The sequence below is a fragment of the Doryrhamphus excisus genome, chromosome 13 (assembly GCF_030265055.1).
Source record: "Doryrhamphus excisus isolate RoL2022-K1 chromosome 13, RoL_Dexc_1.0, whole genome shotgun sequence".
Taxonomy (NCBI): domain Eukaryota; kingdom Metazoa; phylum Chordata; class Actinopteri; order Syngnathiformes; family Syngnathidae; genus Doryrhamphus; species Doryrhamphus excisus.
Window position 1 is genome coordinate 4,693,121 of NC_080478.1, and position 23,231 is coordinate 4,716,351.

General features: G+C 38.3%; 1 protein-coding gene across 3 annotated transcripts; it reads right to left on the bottom strand.

The window, feature by feature from the left end:
* Positions 1 to 4,777: 4,777 nt before the first annotated feature.
* Positions 4,778 to 23,070, bottom strand: LOC131140627 (uncharacterized). Of its 3 annotated transcripts, none has more exons than XM_058091231.1 (5): positions 22,842 to 23,070; positions 16,656 to 20,338; positions 14,850 to 14,979; positions 12,408 to 13,211; positions 4,778 to 8,256 (listed from the first exon to the last, which is right to left on the bottom strand). In XM_058091231.1, the coding sequence occupies exons 2-5, from the start codon at positions 19,945 to 19,947 to the stop codon at positions 7,728 to 7,730; spliced, it is 4,755 nt and encodes a 1,584-aa protein (XP_057947214.1). In that variant the 5' UTR covers positions 19,948 to 20,338; positions 22,842 to 23,070; the 3' UTR covers positions 4,778 to 7,727. The 3 variants fall into 3 exon arrangements, with proteins under 3 accessions (XP_057947214.1, XP_057947215.1, XP_057947213.1); XM_058091232.1 differs by having other exon boundaries at positions 4,778 to 8,133; positions 14,844 to 14,979; XM_058091230.1 differs by having other exon boundaries at positions 14,844 to 14,979.
* Between the last annotated feature and the right edge of the window lie 161 nt (positions 23,071 to 23,231).

Below are 23,231 nucleotides of genomic sequence, written 5' to 3' on the forward strand. Positions count from 1 at the left end.
TCCATCTTTGAAAGGGTTGCGTGAGTGGATGAGTGGTGAGCGTGTGCGTTTATGGTCATTGGTTTATTTTGTTGAACGATTATGCAGCCTGCCAGATGAAGAAGAAGAAGAAGAAGAAGAAGAACACGCTGCCAGGAAATTTCTCTTAAGCTTTTATCTCACTAAATGACCGAAGCAATGAATAATATTCCAATTAAGAACCTTGGGATTTTGAGATTTGGCTTCTTCTTCTTGTGAGGAACCTTCATCAGGAGGAGAAAGTTCTTAAAGCCCAATTCCACTGTTGTACCTCCAGATGCTATTTTGGAGTGTTTACGTATGTGAAAGGTCACGACCTGGCCCCCAAGGTGTCACATGGGTCCAGAAAATTTTCAGAAAATAAAACACCCCCTTACTTTTCTCATACAAAAAAAAGTGATAAATCACTGCTTTTATTTTGAAAACAAGAAGCGAACCAACTCGTAATATCGCCTGCTTGACACCGACGTTTGGTCCTTCCTGCTGCTCAGTGTTCAGACAATGTATTTTTTTGTAAATTTCGTATTTTTTTTGTAAATTAATAATAATAATAATTACTAATTATTATTATGATTATTGTTATTATTATTATTAATATTCATGAATAATAATAATAATAACTTCATAACAAATTAATAATAACAAATTATTATTATTATTATTATTAATGAATATGAATATGCACATCTACTATATGCTAATCATAATAATAATAATAACAAATTAATAATAATAAAAAATATTATTATTATTAATGAATATTAATATGTACATCTACTATATGCTAATAATAATAATCAGAATAATAACAAATTAATAATAACAATAAAAATTATTATTATTATTAATGAATATTAATATGCACATCTACTATATGCTAATAATAATAATCAGAATAATAACAAATTAATAATAATAAAAAATATTATTATTATTATTAATGAATATTAATATATACCATATGCTAATAATAATAATCATAATAATTTAATAACAAATTAATAATAATAAATTATTATTATTCATTAATATGAATAATAATAATAATTTGTTATTGGATTATTATGATGATGATGATGATGATTATTATTATTATTCATGAATCTTAATAATAATAATAATCATGTTTGTTATTATTGTTCATAAATTATTATTGTTTATTATTATTCATGAATCTTAATAATAATCATCATAATAAGTTGTTATATTTTATTATTTAAAAATTAAATTCTAAAATTATTAAAAATAAAAAACTAACATTCATTCATTCATTCATTTTCTACCGCTTTTTCCTCACGAGGGTCGCGGGGGGTGCTGGAGCCTATCCCAGCTGTCTTCGGGCGAGAGGCGGGGTACACCCTGGACTGGTCGCCAGCCAATCACAGTAAAAAACTAACAAAAATAACTAAATAACTAAAATGCTTTAGTTATTTTTTAATAATAATAATAATAATAATAATTTGTTCAGTTAAGTGCTCTGAGAACGCATCATTTCCTCTATGTACTGTTTATAGGACAAAGGTGGACCGCTGACATTTTTTGGATTTTCAAGTGAGCCCTGAGTTGGTAAAGTTTGTTTTAAATCATCCAAATACGACAAGATACTGTCGGTATTCCATGTTATCATCACATAAGGATTCGAATGATGGGCAACATGGCCCCGTTCCCCATATGACACGGTCACACAGTCCCTTCCACAGTGAAGTGAAGAGTCACTTTGTATGTAAACAAACGACATACAGTGAAGAAAATAAGTATTTGAACACCCTGCTATTTTGCTATTTCTCCCACTTAGAAATCATGGAGGGGTCTGAAATTTTCATCGTAGGTGCATGTCCACTGTGAGAGAGATAAACTAAAAAGAAAAATCCAGAAATCACAATGCATGATTTTTTAACAATTTATTTGTGTGATACAGCTGCTAATAAGTATTTGAACACCTGTGTATCATCTAGAATTCTGACCCTGAAAGACCTGTTAGTCTGCCCATTAGAAGTCCACCTGCACTCCATGTATCATCCTGAATCAGATGCACCTGTTTGAGGTCGTTAGCTGCATAAAGACACCTGTCCACCCCATACAATCAGTAAGACTTTAACTTGTAACATGGCGAAGACCAAAGAGCTGTCCAAAGACACCAGAGACAAAATTGTACACCTCCACAAGGCTGGAAAGGGCTACGGAGCAATTACCAAGCAGCTTGGTGAAAAAAGGTCCACTGTTGGAGCTATCATTAGAAAATGGAAGAAGCTAAACATGACGGTCAATCTCAATCGGAGTGGAGCCCCATGCAAGATATCACCTCGTGGGGTCTCAATGATTCTAAGAAAGGTGAGGAATCAGCCCAGAACTACACGACAGGACTTGGTCAATGACCTGAAAAGAGCTGGGACCACCGTTTCCAAGGTTACTGTAGGTAATACACTAAGACGTCATGATGTGAAATCATGCATGGCACGAAAGGTTCCCCTGCTTAAACCAGCACATGTCAAGGCCCGTCTTAAGTTTGCATATGACCATTTGGATGATACAGAGGAGTCATGGGAGAAAGTTTTATGGTCAGATGAGACCAAAATAGAACTTTTTGGTCATAATTCCAATAAGCGTGTTTGGAGGAAGAAGAATGAAGAGTACAATCCGAAGAACACCATCCCTACTGTGAAGCATGGGGGTGGTAGCATCATGCTTTGGGGGTGTTTTTCTGCACATGGGACAGGACGAGTGCACTGCATTAAAGAGAGGATGACTGGGGCCGTGTATTGTGAGATTTTGGGGAACAACCTCCTTCCCTCTGTCAGAGCATTGAAGATGGGTCGTGGCTGGGTCTTCCAACACGACAACGACCCGAAGCACACAGCCAGGAAAACCAAGGAGTGGCTCCGTAAGAAGCATATCAAGGTTCTAGCATGGCCCAGCCAGTCTCCAGACCTGAACCCAATCGAAAATCTTTGGAGGGAGCTCAAACTCCGTGTTTCTCAGCGACAGCCCAGAAACCTGACTGATCTAGAGAAGATCTGTGTGGAGGAGTGGGCCAAGATCCCTCCTGCAGTGTGTGCAAACCTGGTGAAAAACTACAGGAAACGTTTGACCTCTGTAATAGCAAACAAAGGCTACTGTACCAAATATTAACATTCATTTTCTCAGGTGTTCAAATACTTATTAGCAGCTGTATCACACAAATAAATTGTTAAAAAAATCATGCATTGTGATTTCTGGATTTTTCTTTTTAGTTTATCTCTCTCACAGTGGACATGCACCTACGATGAAAATTTCAGACCCCTCCATGATTTCTAAGTGGGAGAAATAGCAAAATAGCAGGGTGTTCAAATACTTATTTTCTTCACTGTAATCCCAGCATTATTGTCTTTTGTTCATTCGTTGGTTCATCGGAGGAGTAGCTAGCTAGCTAGTTAGCTAGTTAGTTAGCCTAGCTACGGTGGCTGCAGACAAATCCTATTAAATGTATGTCAGACCCCAACGGGCTTCCTCGGCTTCAAACACCAGCAGCCTCCGCTGGTAAATAAAAGTCGATGAAATGGAATCTTTGCTGCTGGGTAAAAGTAAAGGACGGCAGTAGAGGAATCGTACTCGTGCTAAGGGTTACATTTCAAATCATGCTAAGTTTGTTGCATTAGTGCTTTGTTTTCATGAAATTATTAATGACATAAGATGGGCTCAGACTGCTGGCTTGCTTTTTAGAGATGACATATTTGGATCTTTGAGGGGAGCCGGATCTTGGTGAGTAGTTCCTTTCAAAGAGCCGTTCAAAAAATAGCTCATTTGGCTCATTTTTATATTTATTAAGTTTTAAGAGGGGCTGCATGGTGATCGAGTGGTTAGTGCGCAGACCTCACAGCTAGGAGACCAGGGTTCAATTCCACTCTCCATGCATGCATGGGTTTTCTCCGGATACTCCGGTTTCCTCCCACATTCCAAAAACATGCTAGGTTAATTAGCCACTCCAAATTGTCCATAGGTATGAATGTGAGTGTGAATGGTTGTTTGTCTATATGTGCCCTGTGATTGAAATGAATGAAAGTTTTAAGAAGAGAGAGAGAGAGAGAAAACGGTTCCCAGCTGTGACTCGGTTCCCATCATTCATTTTAATGAGCCGTTCAAACCGTTTGAACCGGTTCGTTTGTGAACTTTTGACATTTTTCCCATTTAAATGACCAACCTTCTTCCGGTTACGTTGTTGTGTCTGTATACTGAAACAAGAGTTGCGTAGCGGTTAGCATAGCCGTTAGCATAGCGGTTAGCATAGGTGGTTAGCATAGCAGTTAGCATAGCCGTTAGCATAGGTGGTTAGCATAGCCGTTAGCATAGCCATTAGCATAGGTGGTTAGCATATCCATTAGCATATCCGTTAGCATAGGTGGTTAGTATAGCCGTTAGCATAGCCGTTAGCATAGTGGTTAGCATAGCCGTTAGCATAGCAGTTAGCATAGCCGTTCACATAGGTGGTTAGCATGGCAGTTAGCATAGCCGTTAGCATAGGTGGTTAGCATAGCCGTTAGCATAGCGGTTAGCATAGCGGTTAGCATAGCCGTTAGTATAGTGGTTAGCATAGCCGTTAGCATAGGTGGTTAGCATAGCCGTTAGCATAGCCGTTAGCATAGTGGTTAGCATAGCCGTTAGCATAGGTGGCTAGCATCGCAGTTAGCATAGCGGTTAGCATAGCAAATGCAATTAGGCTACAGTCAGCGGTACATTGTTGTCAGATTTTTTTTTTGCTTCCAAACTTCCCACTCATCCAAAGGAGAGCAAACAACATTGAAATTTATTTCATAGATTTTAAAATTAGCAACACTCTTCATGTTGTTACATTAATGTCAAAGATATGGCGGCCGGGCAGAGTAAACATTCAAACGCTCCGAACCCAGAAAGGATCCAAACCCAAAACCACAAAACACTATGAAATAAATTGAAATTATACACAAATGCAGAAGAAAAATGTTCATATCTGGCAACATTATTCATCCACATTGCTTATTACGTCATGCGAGAATTTATCAAATCTGTTTTATGGAGGTTATGAGTTTTGTTTTTTGGATCATTTCTGTGTTTCCGTCTCCCACCGTAGAAAGGCAAATACTGATCACATAGAATAATAATCTTTAAAATGATAATAATTATAGCAATCTCTGGTTAAAAAATACCATCATTTTAAGACAAACATTGTCCATCATTTCAGACATGATCTCGTTCAATACCTCTGATACTTATCGCCATAAAACTGCATTCATAATTACTTACATACATACGAAAATTAAACTTAGCGTAAAGTATTATTACACATATCACTCAGGAAACACGTCTCACGTAGAATATAGCATGGATTTGTAAGCATATTGCTGAATGGTTATTACATTCACAATTTTTTTGATAAATAAAAACATTGTGTTCATAAATCCTTCCGTGTCTGCATATTTTATTTTTTTTTTTTTACGCATACCGTCTAGAAAACCCACAAAAAACGCACCGCTCACACACTCTTAATTCGCTTGACGTGTTAAATGCGCCTATAAAATACAGTCATGTTCTAAAGGAGTACTTTTAATAAGTTAGTAAAATACATCCATATATATATATATATATATATATATATATGAAATAAAAAGGCCTGAGTCACGTTCCATTTATAGATGTCGGCCTCCTTTTGATCGCCCTTCAACTGGCTAATATCGACTTTTTATATTTCTAATATGGTTTTAGACTGGATCCTTGTTATGCGTATTATAGTCCCATACAGTACAAGAAAGTACAGAGTATAAAGAGAATATGTAAAAATGTATACAATCCACCAAACCCTGTTATGGTTCTGAAAGTCAAACTCTACCATTGGCTGTATTTTCCTCGTCATCTCAACCTGAGTCTTTTATCGTTTCATCGCCGTCGCACTCGTCATTGCACTTACCGAAAAAAGAAACATCGTAAACCAGGGGTGTCCAAAGTGCGGCCCGTTTTTGCAAAATTTTTTGGCATTTTTCATTGGCTCTTTGTATATGGATACAAGGATGATACAAGAGTCTTGAACCAGTCATGATGTGCTATATATATATATATCACTATATTGACACTTACTATGGTACCCATTATGGCATTGGATGCTCATATCACCGAGTACTTCGGTACGGGGTACATTATTAAAAAAAAAAACAAAAAAAACTTAAAAAAAAAAACTGTATTATGGAAAGCAGGAAGTGAACAAATGTAACAGTTAGTGATTGTAAAAGTACCAGATGGAGGGGTAGGATTTAATAAGCTTTGCTTCTTCCTACTCCTTTTGGACATGTGGAACTGGGAACTGATTATGGGATGCATTCAATTGTAATCTGATGCATGTTCAAATGAAATTAAACCATTAAAAAAACATTTAAATTAAAAAAACAAATACATTTTAATATGTTTAATTTAAAACATTTAAAAAAATAATTTTTTAAAAAATTAAAAAATTTAAAATTTAAATTAAATTTAAAAGTTAAATAAAAAACTTAAACTATATTAGGAAAGCAGGAAGTGAACAAATGTAGCAGTTAGTGATTGTAGAAGTACCAGATGGAGGGGTAGGATTTAATAAGCTTTGCTTCTTCCTACTCCTTTTGGACATGTGGAACTGGGAACTGATTATGGGATGCATTCAATTGTAATCTGATGTATTTTCAAATGAAATAAAACCATTAAAAAAAATTAAAAAAAATAAAAATCGAATGAATTTTTAAATTTAAAAAAATTAAAAACATTTTTTTAAATTAAAAAAAATATAATTAAATAAAATGAAATTATATTAGGAAAGCAGGAAGTGAACAAATGTAACAGTTAGTGATTGTAAAAGTACCAGATGGAGGGGTAGGATTTAATAAGCTTTGCTTCTTCCTACTCCTTTTGGACATGTGGAACTGGGAACTGATTATGGGATGCATTCAATTGTAATCTGATGTATTTTCAAATGAAATAAAACCATTAAAAAAAATTAAAAAAATAAAAATCGAATGAATTTTTAAATTTAAAAAAATTAAAAACATTTTTTTAAATTAAAAAAAATATAATTAAATAAAATGAAATTATATTAGGAAAGCAGGAAGTGAACAAATGTAACAGTTACTGATTGTAAAAGTACCAGATGGAGGGGTAGGATTTAATAAGCTTTGCTTCTTCCTACTCCTTTTGGACATGTGGAACTGGGAACTGATTATGGGATGCATTCAATTGTAATCTGATGCATGTTCAAATGAAATGAAACCATTAAAAAAAATTTAAATAATTAAAAAAATTTAAAACTATTTTTTTTAAATAAAAAAATATATTTTTTTAAATAAAAAAAATAGTTTTGTGCATTAAAAAAACAAGAACTCGAGACTGGTGTCTTGAAAACCGAGGTACGCACTAAAACTGATGATTGTGGCGTTGTACCGTTTGTCACATACATAAACGTAAATAAAACCAAGCTCTGACGCGGAGGTTCTCCTGAAAACATCTAAGCATTTCTTGACCTCCACCGGACGTTTGGACACCCCTGATGTTTGGTCATGTACAAATCACATTTTTTATGTAGCTTTATGTAGCAATAATGGAATAAGCTAGGTACAATATTAATAACATTCATGTTCATGTAAATATGATCGTTCAAGTCGTTAGAGAAACTCTACCTTTTTGGAACCGACTCAGCTTCGGCGTTGAAAAGCTCCATCCCGAAAAAGTGCTAGGTACTAGCCCGATGAGGACGAGGATGAGGAAGATGATGAAGGTGATGAGCACAATGGCGGGGGTGCGTACTCGCCGCCTCCACCAAATTCGGTTATCCTCGCCAACGATGTCACTTCCTTCTCCTTCCTGCTTCCCGTGCAGACTGACCTCTGGGCTGGTTTGAACTGCCATGTGACCTTCTTGGTCGAGGACGACAGCTCGCTCGGGTTTGATGCCGTCTCAGGCTGATTGGCCGATGTTGCCGTCGCGTGGGACGACCCGCCGGTAGCCGTCGTCATGGCTTTGCTGTTTTGGTCTTGATCGGCGAACGGCTCATCCGGGACGTTATGATCTGCGGTATCTCCAAAGGAGTCCCAACGCCGTTTGGGTCGCGCCGCCCCGGCGGCTTTGGGCCCGGCAGCGGCGACTCTGAAGGGGCGACAGGGATCCGAGTCAGACAGGTCTGAATCCCAGTCGCTGTCTCCTGCCACTGAAGCACAACCCAGTACTGACTCGTCAACGGGACCAGAGTCTGAGTCAGAGTCTGACTCCCTAAAAAAAGATAAGATAAATCAAACAAACCTTTGACTTTTCAGTTCAGTTCAAACTTCCTTTAAAGTCCCTTAAAATGATTCATGTCATTTGCTATGGCAATATACAGGATGTTGGAATGCTGGAACCTATCCCAACCATCCCAACTATCCCAACTGTCCCAATTATCCCAACTTGCCAACCAAAAATCGGTTTCAGATTTGATGGATTATATTGCCGGTGTAATCTGCATATGTTCTGCATATTCATGAAGGCAAAATGGACCACGATATTTCTTATTTGGTTGATGCCATCCTCGTTGTTAGTCATTTCTTATAATAATAATAATAATAATAATAATAATAATAACAATAATAATAATAATAATAATAATAATAATAATAATAATAATAATAATAATAATAATAATAACATATTATTATTATTATTAAGATTCATGAATAATAATAATAATAATAATAATAATAATAATAATGATAATAATAATAATAATAATAATAATAATAATAATAATAATAATAATAATAATAATAATAATTTAACAACAAATTAATAATAATAATTACAAATGATTATTATTATTAAGATTCATGAATAATAATAATAATAATAATAATTTAACAACAAATTAACAATAATAATAACAAATTATTATTATTAAGATTCATGAATAATAATAATAATAATTTAACAACAAATTAACAATAATAATAACAAATTATTGTTATTAAGATTCATGAATAATAATAATAATAATATAAAAACAAATTAATAATAATATTACAAATTATTATTATTATTAAGATTCATGAATAATAATAATAATAATAATTTAACAACAAATTAACAATAATAATAACAAATTATTATTATTAAGATTCATGAATAATAATAATAATAATGTAAAAAAACAAATTAATAATAACAACAAATTATTATTATTATTAAGATTCATGAATAATAATAATAATAATAATAATAATAATAATAATAATAATAATAATAATAATAATAATAATAATAATAATAATAATAATAATAATGATAATAATAATAATAATAATAATAACCACTCGATCATCATGCAGCCAAAACTAGATTAAATTCTGTATTATTTTTTACTGAAAAACTTTGTTTTCGGATTGCTCAGGCCTCACAGCTAGGAGACCCGAGTTCGATTCCACCCTCGGCCATCTCTGTGTGGAGTTTGCATGTTCTCCCCGTGCATGTGTGGGTTTTCTCCGGGTACTCCGGTTTCCTCCCACATTCCAAAAACATGCTAGGTTAATTAGCCATTCCAAATTGTCCATAGGTATGAATGTGAGTGTGAATGGTTGTTTGTCTATATGTGCCCTGGGATTGGCTGGCCACCAGTCCAGGGTGTACCCCGCCTCTCGCCCCAAGAAGACAGCTGGGATAGGCTCCAGCGAGGTAGAAAATGAATGAATGAAGAATAAACTTTCTTTTCTAAAAATGTTTCCTCATCACTTAAGCAAACATGAACCCTCTGAGTTCCAGCGAGGTAAAGAAAGCCGTTCTTGATCTGCGGTTGCCATGGTGAATCCTAGTATCCGTGCTTTTATTGTGGTCGTGCACACGCTTCACTCTGAGTCAACATACTCGGGATTGATTGAACTAACTCACATCAGCTGTGTTTCCATTCTCGGGGGGTCGATAATATTTACTGCATCTCCTACCCGAGATACCACCCACACGTTCATTCACTCACTTTCTACTCTTCATCCTGTTCACCGGCAAATCCACAGTGTCCAATTGATCTACTTCTTCCCTGAGATCATATTTCTCCTCTCTTGTATTGAATGACATTTTTAGCTAATTGCTTATTTTTAGCCTTATATAAGAAATAAGAAGTTAGTATGTTCTCTGTAGGCGGCATTATGAATTATCCTTACTGGCCTTTTTTGGAGTACATTTTCTTTTTCTTTTATGAAAAGATAAAAAAAATGTATCTTTTCATATTCCAGGTATTCCTCAAAAAACATGTTTTTGATCATGCCGTTCACAATTTTAACTTACCTTTTAGAAATTTTAAGAAATTTTAGTTTTTGTGTTACTACCCCAACCTTCTATAAGAGGGTCAAAAATGACCCGGTCAGGTTGTTTTCTTGAAATATCTTTGTAATGAAATTTTTTTATCATTTCATATTCCAGGTATTCCTCAAAAAACATGTTTTTGATATCATGCCATTCACGTTTTTAACTTACCTTTTATACATTTTAAGAAATTTTAGTTTTTGTGTTACTACCCCAACCTTCCATAAGTGGGTCAAAAATGACCCGGTCAGGTTGTTTTCTTGAAATATCTTTGTAATGAAATTTTTTTATCATTTCATATTCCAGGTATTCCTCAAAAAACATATTTTTTGATATTATGACATTCATATTTTTAGCCTACCTTTTTATACATTTTAAGAAATTTTAGTTTTTGTGTTACTACCCCAACCTTCCATAAGTGGGTACTTTGTCTTACTTTGTCTTCCTTTCCGATTCAATTTCAAACCTATTCTTATGTTTAGAATTAATCCTCCCATTCTGTGTGGAAGTGGTACATTTTTTAGCTTGTTACTTTGTCTTCCTTTCCGATTCAATTTCAAACCTATTCTTATGTTTGGAATTAATCCTCCCATTATGTGTGGAAGTGGTACATTTTTTAGCTTGTTAATTTGTCTTCCTTTCCGATTCAATTTCAAACCTATTCTTATGTTTAGAATTAATCCTCCCATTATGTGTGGAAGTGGTACATTTTTGGCTTGTTACTTTGTCTTCCTTTCCGATTCAATTTCAAACCTATTCTTATGTTTAGAATTAATCCTCCCATTCTGTGTGGAAGTGGTACATTTTTTAGCTTGTTACTTTGTCTTCCTTTCCGATTCAATTTCAAACCTATTCTTATGTTTGGAATTAATCCTCCCATTATGTGTGGAAGTGGTACATTTTTTAGCTTGTTACTTTGTCTTCCTTTCCGATTAAATTTCAAACCTATTCTTATGTTTAGAATTAATCCTCCCATTATGTGTGGAAGTGGTACATTTTTGGCTTGTTTCTTTGTCTTCCTATTCTTATGTTTAGAATTAATCCTCCCATTAAGTGTGGAAGTGGTACATTTTTGGCTTGTTTCTTTGTCTTCCTATTCTTATGTTTAGAATCAATCCTCCCATTATGTGTGGAAGTGGTACATTTTTGGCTTGTTTCTTTGTCTTCCTATTCTTATGTTTAGAATTAATCCTCCCATTATGTGTGGAAGTGGTACATTTTTGGCTTGTTCCTTTGTCTTCCTATTCTTATGTTTAGAATTAATCCTCCCATTATGTGTGGAAGTGGTACATTTTTGGCTTGTTTCTTTGTCTTCCTATTCTTATGTTTAGAATTAATCCTCCCATTATGTGTGGAAGTGGTACATTTTTGGCTTGTTTCTTTGTCTTCCTATTCTTATGTTTAGAATTGATCCTCCCATTATGTGTGGAAGTGGTACATTTTTGGCTTGTTTCTTTGTCTTCCTATTCTTATGTTTAGAATTAATCCTCCCATTATGTGTGGAAGTGGTACATTTTTGGCTTGTTTCTTTGTCTTCCTATTCTTATGTTTAGAATTAATCCTCCCATTATGTGTGGAAGTGGTACATTTTTGGCTTGTTTCTTTGTCTTCCTATTCTTATGTTTAGAATTAATCCTCCCATTATGTGTGGAAGTGGTACATTTTTGGCTTGTTTCTTTGTCTTCCTATTCTTATGTTTAGAATTAATCCTCCCATTATGTGTGGAAGTGGTACATTTTTGGCTTGTTTCTTTGTCTTCCTATTCTTATGTTTAGAATTAATCCTCCCATTATGTGTGGAAGTGGTACATTTTTGGCTTGTTTCTTTGTCTTCCTATTCTTATGTTTAGAATTAATCCTCCCATTATGTGTGGAAGTGGTACATTTTTGGCTTGTTTCTTTGTCTTCCTATTCTTATGTTTAGAATTAATCCTCCCATTATGTGTGGAAGTGGTACATTTTTTGGCTTGTTTCTTTGTCTTCCTATTCTTATGTTTAGAATTAATCCTCCCATTATGTGTGGAAGTGGTACATTTTTGGCTTGTTACTTTGTCTTCCTGGATGGATGGCGTTGTGCTGTGAAGGTAAGGAACATACCTTCCGCTGTACGACGTCGATCCTTCAGGCCCCAAGAGGAGGCAGGCTGGAGCAGCTAGGTAGACGAAGCTGTCCGTGCACAAAAAGTCTCCCTCCTCCGGTTTATGGGGGACAAAGTGAGACGGCCTGGCATCGGGTTCCATGTGTGATTTCCTCTTGTCAAAGTGTTGGTGCACGTTCTCTTGTTTGATGTCACGGGTGGCAAAATCCGTAACCATGGGGATCTCGCCAGGGGGTCCGGCGGACACGGCAAGGTAAACGAAGCTATCGGGTTGGACGTATGGATCGATGTCGCCACAGTCCAGTCCTGAGCTTCGAATCGGTTTATGATACGGATCGATAACATGCTTGACGTGCTGCTTCAACGGGGACGCGGGAAGAAGGGGGTCAGTCGCCATGACGGTAACTTTTCTGCTCGGTCGCGTTGCTTCATTTAGATTTGTGTCATAAATTGAAACCACTTCTCCTGTCTTGTCGTCTCTCCATCCATTCCCATCACTCTCTTCCGTGCCACAAGCATCCTCTTCAATTTGACTATTCCCGTCGACGTCATCGCGCGGGGAGGCGTCGAGGAGCGAGGGGTAGCACCACTGGAGGTCAGCACTCTCCTCCCTGCCCCATTCTTTTAAACTTCCGTCGTCCTTATCCAGTGACGTGCTGCTGCTACCGAGGTCGGAGCCGCTGATTGGCTGGTCGCTGTCAGACCCGCCTTCCTCCTGGCTCTGATTGGACGACAGGAAAATGCCGCTGGAGTCGGATTCCAGAGTTAGGTTGGAGTCTGGAGAGCTGTCCTCTTTATACGGGCTGGAAGAAAGATAGCATCGCTTACCGTCACGGTGACATTACATCTGGCCTACATTGCTGGGTGGAGGACTAGAAATTGCTTTTGTCCGCAATACCGCCGCGCCATTTGTTGGTTTGATGAAGACAGGAATTGAGTGGATTTACTAGCTAATCGTGTATATTACTGTATGTCAGTTGACTTGTCCGTCAGAAGCAACCGAGGGTGTCCAAACTTTTACCATATTCAGAAAAATTTTGATAATTTTTATATGGCCATTTTGATACATTGTAATGGTAATGGTTTAATTTCATTTGAACATGCATCAGATTACAATTGAATGCATCCCATAATCAGTTCACAGTTCCACATGTCCAAAAGGAGTAGGAAGAAGCAAAGCTTATTAAATCCTACCCCTCCATCTGGTACTTTGACAATCACTAACTGTTACATTTGTTCACTTCCTGCCTTTTTAATATAATTTAAGTTTTTTTTATTGTATATTTTTTTAATTTAATGAATTTTTTTTTTTTTAAAGTTTTTAAAAAATTTTTTTTTTTTTATGGTTTTATTTCATTTGAACATGCATCAGATTACAATTGAATGCATCCCATAATCAGTTCCCAGTTCCACATGTCAAAAAGGAGTAGGAAGAAGCAAAGCTTATTAAATCCTACCCCTCCATCTGGTACTTTTACAATCACTAACTGTTACATTTGTTCACTTCCTGCCTTTTTAATATAATTTAAGTTGTTTTTATTGTATTTTTTTTAATTTAATGATTTTTTTTTATTTTTTTTTATTTTTTAAAAATTATTTTTTTAAATTTTTTTTAAAATTTTTTTTATGGTTTTATTTCATTTGAACATGCATCAGATTACAATTGAATGCATCACATAATCAGTTCACAGTTCCACATGTCCAAAAGGAGTAGGAAGAAGCAAAGCTTATTAAATCCTACCCCTCCATCTGGTACTTTTACAATCAGTAACTGTTACATTTGTTCACTTCCTGCTTTCCTAATATAGTTTAAGTTTTTAATTTTTAATTTTTAATTTTCAATTTTTGATTTTTGTTTTAAAATGTTTATTTTATTTTTATTATTTTTTTTATACTTTATTTTTATTTGTTTTTATATTTTTATATATTTTTTAAAACGTCAACAGCAATACAAACACACTCAAAACAAAAAGGGGGCACTGGACATAAACAGCACACAATTTGGCTATCCCACATTCCCTGTCATGGTGCAATTTTAATTTTAATTTTAATTTTAATTTTAATTTTAATTTTAATTTTAATTTTAATTTTAATTTATTTTTATTTTTATGTCACGTACCAAAGTACTCGGTGATATGAGCATCCAATGCCATAATGGGTACCATAGTAAGTGTCAATATAGTGATATATATATATATAGCACATCATGACTGGTTCAAGACTCTTCATCCTTGTATTTAGCAAACATCAACTGCTTGTATTGTTTCTTGAATTGGCTCATCGTTGTGCATTGTTTGATGTCCTTACTCAATCCATTCCATAGTTCGTATTAAAGATGCTAAAGCTAATCCAATGTAGGTCAGTATATGCTAAGATATAGTATATGTATGTATCTAGGGCTATGTTATATCGAGTTAGGGGCTGTAGACACTCACACTGACCTTGTGCCAACAGAAGAAGCCACAGTAGAAGATTTAGTCGACCATCCCACGGGGTCGGGGTCGGTGTCAGTGGTAGGTAGTAGAGCTTTAGAGCTGAGCTCAAGATTGACCAGGAACCTGCTCCTCACTCCTAAATGACAAACACACATATTAAGCAAATCATGATTCTTCAATTAATGAATGAATATAGTAATTATGGTGGTGGTTTCTTGGGCGACTATAGCCTATTATAAGTAAAAAAAATATTGAAAAACAAGTCATTAATTTACATGACCTTAGCCTTGCAGCCATGGATTCTTCGAGTCCGACATGACTCGGATATGAAAAAAGTTATCCTCCCATTCTGTGTGGAAGTGGTACATTTTTGGCTTGTTACTTTGTCTTCCTTTCCCATTCAATTTCAAATCTATTCTTGTGTTTAGAATTAATCCTCCCATTCTGTGTGGAAGTGGTAATTTTTTTTGTCTTGTTACTTTGTCTTCCTTTCCCATTCAATTTCAAACCTATTTTCATGTTTAGAATTAATCCTCCCATTCTGTGTGGAAGTGGTACATTTTTGGCTTGTTTCTTTGTCTTCCTTTCCCATTCAATTTCAAACCTATTCTTATGTTTAGAATTCATTCTCCCATTCTGTGGGGAAGTGGTACATTTTTTGGCTTGTTTCTTTGTCTTCCTTTCCCATTCAATTTCAAACCTATTCTTATGTTGAGAATTAATCCTCCCATTCTGTGTGGAAGTGGTACATTTTGGGCTTGTTACTTTGTCTTTTTTCCCATTCAATTTCAAACCTATTCTTATGTTTAGAATTAATCCTCCCATTCTGTGTGGAAGTGGTACATTTTTGGCTTGTTTCTTTGTCTTCCTTTCCCATTCAATTTCAAACCTATTCTTATGTTTAGAATTAATCCTCCCATTCTGTGTGGAAGTGGTAAATTTTTTGGCTTGTTACTTTGTCTTCCTTTCCCATTCAATTTCAAACCTATTCTTATGTTTAGAATGAAGCCTCCCATTCTGTGCGGAAGTGGTACATTTTTGTCTTGTTACTTTGTCTTTTTTCCCATTCAATTTCAAACCTATGCTTATGTTTAGAATTAATCCTCCCATTCTGTGTGAAAGTGGTACATTTTTGGCTTGTTACTTTGTCTTCCTTTCCCATTCAATTTTAAACCTATTCTTATGTTTAGAATTAATCCTCCCGTTCTGTGTGGAAGTGGTAATTTTTTTGGCTTGTTACTTTGTCTTCCTTTCCCATTCAATTTCAAACCTATTCTTATGTTTAGAATTAATCCTCCCATTCTGTGTGGAAGTGGTACATTTTTGGCTTGTTTCTTTGTCTTCCTTTCCGATTCAATTTCAAACCTATTCTTATGTTTAGAATTCATTCTCCCATTCTGTGTGGAAGTGGTACATTTTTGGCTTGTTACTTTGTCTTCCTTTCCCATTCAATTTCAAACCTCTTCTTATGTTTAGAATTAATCCTCCCGTTCTGTGTGGAAGTGGTACATTTTTGGCTTGTTTCTTTGTCTTCCTTTCCCATTCAATTTCAAACTTATTTTCATGTTTAGAATTAATCCTCCCATTCTGTGTGGAAGTGGTATATTTTTGGCTTGTTACTTTGTCTTTTTTTCCCATTCAATTTCAAACCTATTCTTATGTTTAGAATTAATCCTCCCATTGTGTGTGGAAGTGGTACATTTTTGGCTTGTTAATTTGTCTTCCTTTCCCATTCAATTTCAAACCTATTCTTATGTTTAGAATTAATCCTCCCATTCTGTGTGGAAGTGGTACATTTTTGGTTATCCATACCTGTTGAAAGGGCCCCTTTCTCTCTCTGTGGCCCCGGGTGGGTTTGGTAGGTGTCGGCTCTCTCCTTTGGAGACTCCATCTGTCTCTGGTACTCATCCTGGTCGTCTCGACGGGGCTGAGAGAGATCCAGGTGCTCCAAGTCAGAATCCAGTTCTCTGGCTCTCCGCTCCAACTCCGTCAAGCTGAGCTCAGACGCCGCAGACGAGGGCGGATGGGAGCCCCCGAAGCCCACCGGGGGCCGGAGGAGAGGCCAACGTTGAAGAGAACCCGATAAGGAATCCGTATCACCGCCTACCGCTCCACCTTTTTCCCAGCCTTCGTCCCATAATGTGTTGACCATGTCCAGAACTGAATCCCAACTCTCCACTTCCTGTTGCTCTCCGAATGTTCCTCGGTGAGTTCCTTCCATGAGTTCTTCTTCTTTCTTGACTTCCATTGCGGTTCTCCCCTCTTTAAGATTTATTTTTTCAGTTTTCTCGCAGATCGGGAGATTTTCTTCCAGGACTCCACCATCTTGGACTTTTTCTTCCGAGCTTATTTTGATCTTCTCTTGTTTGATTTCTTCCACTGTTTGCTTCCCAACTTCTTCCTCGGCTTTATCGGGAATCTTCTCATTTTGGTCAATCTGTTCTGTTCCTCTTCTCTCCTCGTTATTGTTTATGTTCTCCTTACTCGTGTCTCCTTCTTTCTCCCTGCTCCTGGATCTCCTGGATTCTTCCTGGTCTCTGTAGACTCTCCAGTGTTCCAGGTTCTGCTCTTTCAGGGAAGCTCTTCCCACTAAATTTGTACCCTGTACTTGTTCCTGATGGGACGGCTCTTTCAGAGAACATCGGCCTGTAAAAATGGTGAGATCCGTACTAAGCGGGTTCTCCGAGTGGTGACCCGGGCGGGAATGGAGATGGGCGTGCGGGCGCCGCTTCTCCAAGGCTGATATCACAGAGGGAAGCGGTGGGAGGATTGGGAGGTTATGGATGGCACCACCCTGACGAACCGTCCTCTTTCTGACCATGATTCGACGAGGCCAAGTGGACTCAATGCCTTCATCGGGGCCGGTGGACTCCAGGTCTGCGAGACCTTTTCGAAGTCTCGGGCTAAGCGCCCCGGGTCTGAGACCTGTGGCTGTACCGGGTCGAATTCTGGAATGGGATTTCGATGATTTGGTCTTCTGGCTTTTGGATCCCTTTCCGACGGGGCCAGGTAGTATTTTGGAGTCCACAGGGGATTTCTGAGACGGTTCTGCAGGGGCGGTTTCAGTTTGATCCCCAAGCTCCACATTTACCGGAGTTTTATTTGTGCTTCTGTGGTCTTCAACGGTAGTCTCGGAACTCGGAATTTTATCCTCCTGTTCCTGAACCGACCCAAGGTCTAGAACTGGTTCACTTGAAGACACAAACTTTAACTCCGTGTCAAGTTTAGGTTCTGGTGTTGACGCTTGTGTTGAGCTAAAGTCCTGACTAGCTTGAGCTGTTCCGGGATCGTTAATCTCAGGTCCGGTTTTAATCTCTGGTTTCATTTCCGAATCAGACCCAGATCCGGGAAGGTTTTTGTCTCCAGGAACAACATCATGAAAAGTTGATGGTACCGCCTCAGCAATAGGTTCCGGTTTGGTGACACCTCTTAGGAGTTTTTCTCCACTCCTTGATCCCCCCCTTTGTCCTTCCCGGTTGGGAGCTTTAGACACATGTTCTACCTGGACTCCGGATTCCACTTTTCCTTCCAAATCCCTTCCTCCGGGTCTTGTTTTCACCTGTGAGCCCATTCGTTTTTCAGAGCCATTTTTAATACCAGCTTTGGATCCATTTTCGTATTTGCCCCAACTTCCGACTCGATTTTTCCCTTGCATTCCGATCATGATCTCAGCCTCGGATATGCTCCCCCCGCCGCTGACTAGTCTTGGTCCACAACCAGCTTTGCTGTCAACAAACCCCAGGCACATATTCCCGTTGTCGGTTTTAGAAACCACGCTACCGCCAACGGAATCCGAACCGACCTTTGACCCAGCTCTATTCCTGCCCACTGCGCTCGTACCCATTCTCGGGGCGGCGCTCGGTGACGGCGAAGGTCCGGACTGAGTCAGCAAAAGAGGCGTTGTGTCTAAAACGTGATCGGTTTCTAAAAAGACCGAATCTCTTTCCGAAGGAACCGGTCGCCCGTACCCGAAGGACCCGAAACTTGACGTGTCCCTCCTTTCCCGTTCTCTTGCTCGCTCCCTTTCCAGCCGCCCCCTTTCCCGTTCTCTTTCCCACTCTCTCTGCGCCCATCCTCTTTCCATTTCCCTTTCTCTCTCCCTTTCCCATTCCCGTTCTCGCTCACTTTGACCCCATCCGCCCTGGTCTCTCAAGTCCAGCTCAAGGTCATGAGCTGATAGTTGGACCAACGGTGCTCGGTAAGGGGAACGTCTGAGCTCATGAGGCGGGGACATTCTTAGGCTCTGCGTTTGGGAATAATGTCTGGGTTGGAGGACATGCGGAGGTGAGCAACGTAGACTCTGACTTTGACTCGGACGAGGTTTTGCAGGCGAGAAGAAGACCGGAGTATGGTAACCAGACGAGAGAGGCGACCCGGAGAAGGGTGATATAAGGGGGGATGTCAGAGACGAGGACTGGCCCCCGGGGTGTGAATAGTGGGCTGGGTTCAAATACCCTCCTGTTCCTCCTGTTCCTCCTCGGTCCATCATGTCATTTGTTGTGATGTCCAAACACTCCAAGTGTTTTGGAGGAGTGAGAACTTTCCACGAGTGGCGGCCATCTCTGCTCTTTGTGCTGTCGCCATGATGATGGTGATAATGATGTGGGTGCTTCTTCGATGACGTTGACGACACTCCTGGAGCCGAAAACGAGGACACGGCCGGAGAAACTGAACGGTTAAAATGTCCAGGCGAAGAGCATCCGCCGGTATCCGGAGCACCGAGATTTAGCGAATCGTAAATGGCGCGTTCGTCCAGACGGCGAACAAACGAAGGGTTCGGAGTCAAAGAACACGGCTGAGAATCGAACATTTCGGCCGGGGGGGCCCTGCTGACCCGCAGGGAGCCACTCGCGGAGTAAAAACTCCCTTCGCCTCCAACGTCTCGTCGCGTGGACCCCCCTGCGTGGTGGTGGTGATGGTGGTGGTTGTCTATTTGTTGATTAATGCACATGGTATCGTAGATGGAGCGTTGCGGAACGTAGCCGTCGCCGTATCCCGCTTCCATGAGGCCATCTCGACCTCGAACTCTTTCCCCGACTCCATGTTTCTCCAGGCAACAGGAGCTCTTTCGGAAACAGCCGGGACGACTAAGTGGTTTTCCCATGTTTTGTTGGATGGCCGACGGTGGTGGGAAGGGTGGATGGGAGACACGTGGGAAGTTTGAAGGGTCAATCGTGAAGTCTTTTGGGTGTCGGGATTTGAAGAAGGTTGTTAATATCGATGGGAGGAGCTAAACAGACTCGATTATGTTAGAGGGGGTCTTGTCTTTCAAACATTTTAGTGGCCCCCCCCCAAAAAAAACCCAAAATTTCTAGGTTCTTTGCTTATTTGCTAATAAAAAAATGCTTCTTGCTTAGTATTTTTTTTCAATTCATTACAACGAAAGCCGGTTGAGTTTGATTCCACCAGAGCGTTTGGAACGCAGGCACACAGTGAAGACGGAAGACTGGATGCAGTCAAAGCTTGTCTTCTGTTTGTTGGCCAAAGTCGCCCATCTGTGAAAAACAAATAACAAAAAATGGATGCAGTATAGCTTGAAAGCATCTTTTCACAATTCTATTTCCGTATAATCTAGATCAGGGGTGGGCAAACTTTTAGACTCGCATTGATATAACAAAATTTCCGGGGGGGGGGCAGACTATATATTTTACACGTAACAGTCCACCTGGTATTATTGTATCTGTAAAATTGTCATGCAATCTATTATTATTGCATGCATTATTGCTATTATTATTTATTATTTTATATTTATATTTAAATATTTTAAAAATAATAAAATATTATAATAATAATTTTTTTAAAAAATTATTTTTATTTTTTTATAATAATAATAATTATTGAATTATTATTATGTCAAATATGCAAATATAACAATATTATTATATATAATTAATATAATAATTATATAATATAATATTTTTTTTATATTAATATAATAAATATAATAATCATAATAGTTATAATAATAATATAATAATTATTATTTACATTTTTATTATTATTATGTGCTTGTGTCTCTTTTTTCAGGAGCACTTTGTAAACAACAGACCATGTCAAACAACGAAATTGATACAACCATCAAAAGGTTGGCTCAGGCCATGATGCCAGGTTGTATGTTGAGTTTAAATGAAATACTTTGGAAAGATTGGGCGGGCCGTATTCAAACACTTGGCGGGCCGGATGTGTCCCCCGGGCCGTAGTTTGCCCACCCCTGATCTAGATAATCTAATCTAGTATATACAGTAGATCTACTATATATTTTTTCTGTTACAATGACGACTAATGGGATGTTGCCTTAGTGACTAATCTCTTACTCCATTCTAGATATTACAATGAATTACACAATTGGTGCAATTGGAACAATATTGGGGGTCGAGTGGTTAGCATGCAGACCACACAGCTACGAGACCCGAGTTCAATCCCACCCTCTGTGTGGAGTTTGCATGTCCGTCCCCCCCGTGCATGCGTGGGTTTTCTCCGGGTACTCCGATTTCCTCCCACATTCCAAAAACATGCTAGGTTAATTAGCGACTCCAAATTGTCCATAGGTATGAATGTGAGTGTGAATGGTTGTTTGTCTATATTTGCCCTGTGATTGGCTGGCTACCAGTCCAGGGTGTACCCCGCCTCTCGCCCCAAGAAGAGAGCTGGTGACGACCCTTGTGAGGATAAGCGGTAGAAAATGAATGAACATTATTCCAACAGTAAAATATGGTGGTGGTAGTGTGATGGTCTGGGACTGTTTTGCTGCATCAGGACCTGGAAGACTCACTGTGATAAATGGAACCATGAATTATTGTTAATATGCAAATATGGGCTGCACGGCGGACGAGTGGTTAACTCGATAGCCTTACAGCTAGGAGAGCCGAGTTCAATTCCACCCTCGGCCAATATCTGTGTGGAGTTTGCATGTTCTCCCTGTGCATGCATGGGTTTTCTCCGGGTACTCCGGTTTCCTCCCACATTCCAAAAAAAAACATGCTAGGTTAATTAGCCACTCCAAATTGTCCATAGGTATGAATGTGAGTGTGAATGGTTGTTTGTCTATATGTGCCCTGTGATTGGCTGGCCACCAGTCCAGGGTGTACTCCGCCTCTCTCCCCAAGAAGACAGCTGGGATAGGCTCCAGCACCCCCGCGATGAATGAATGAACAAGCATAATAAATATGAAGTGCTAGTGACCACAGTACTATGAAATACGTATACATCCAAATATTGATTGACAGTATTGATACTTGAATCAATACTAGTGTCTAATATGCTTATACCTGAAATCTTGGGTAGATACCAAACTTTGCAGTATCGCCCACCTACTTTTCACAGTAATGATGTCACCGCGTTGTGTTTTATAAGTATTACTGGTGTGTGTGTGTGTGTGTGTGTGTGTGTGTGTGTGTGTGAGTAGGTAGAATAAGAAGTAAAACCAATAATTTCCAATTCATACTTTGGGGTTGGATGATTATTTTTGTTTTTCATCATAAAAAAAAACACAAAAGCAAACCGTGTGGAGTCACACATTAAAATGTCACATGATCATTCTATTGAAATATTGTTATTATTTTGTATTTAAACATATTTGGGGAGCTTAAAAAAATGAAATATAATAATTCTCCTCAGCGTATTAGTCGTATTCCACGCAATACCAACTCGTAACCAATTCCGCTAAGGCTTGGAGTACTTCGAGTTTAGGTGATATCTGGATTTGACCGCCATCAATGAACTTATAATTAAATTGGAAATACACAAAAAAAAACCACAAAAACGACACATAATATGATAAGCATATTTCATAGAGGAACATAAATTAGTACACAAATGAGTTGTCCTCCATCAATAAGCTGACATCTATTCATCATTCTGCCCTTCTCCGCATCCCTCTTTTCCATCACTTCCCCAGCCACCTGCTGTATTTTGCTCCGGAATATTTCCCATCATCCTGAATCCAGCCTCCATCCCATCCCGGGAGCAAATGGCTCCTTGTGGATTTGTTGTGCTTACCGGAATCGTGCCCAAGCCGTCCCTCGTCTCGTCTCACATCTTCATCTTGACCGTTGTTTTCCTCTCTTTCAGACGCTCGTACGGCTCTCCACCTACTCTCTCCTCTCTCTCTTCTCTCTATCGCTCCTCTCTCTCTCGCTCCGCTGTGAATCATGCCTTCTGTCAGAGGAAGGATTTTTTTTTTTTTTGACAAGCGTTCTCTCTGCCAACCAATACACCAACGCAAACCCTTCTCCTCCTCTCACATTTTCTCCCTCTCTCCCTCCATCCCCCCTCCCTCCCTCCCTCCCCGTGGAGCTGTTCTTCTCCTCCATTCAACCTCACTCGACTGCTCACCCTCCCTCACGTTACAGATACGTACGTATACATAAGTATACATAAGTATACATA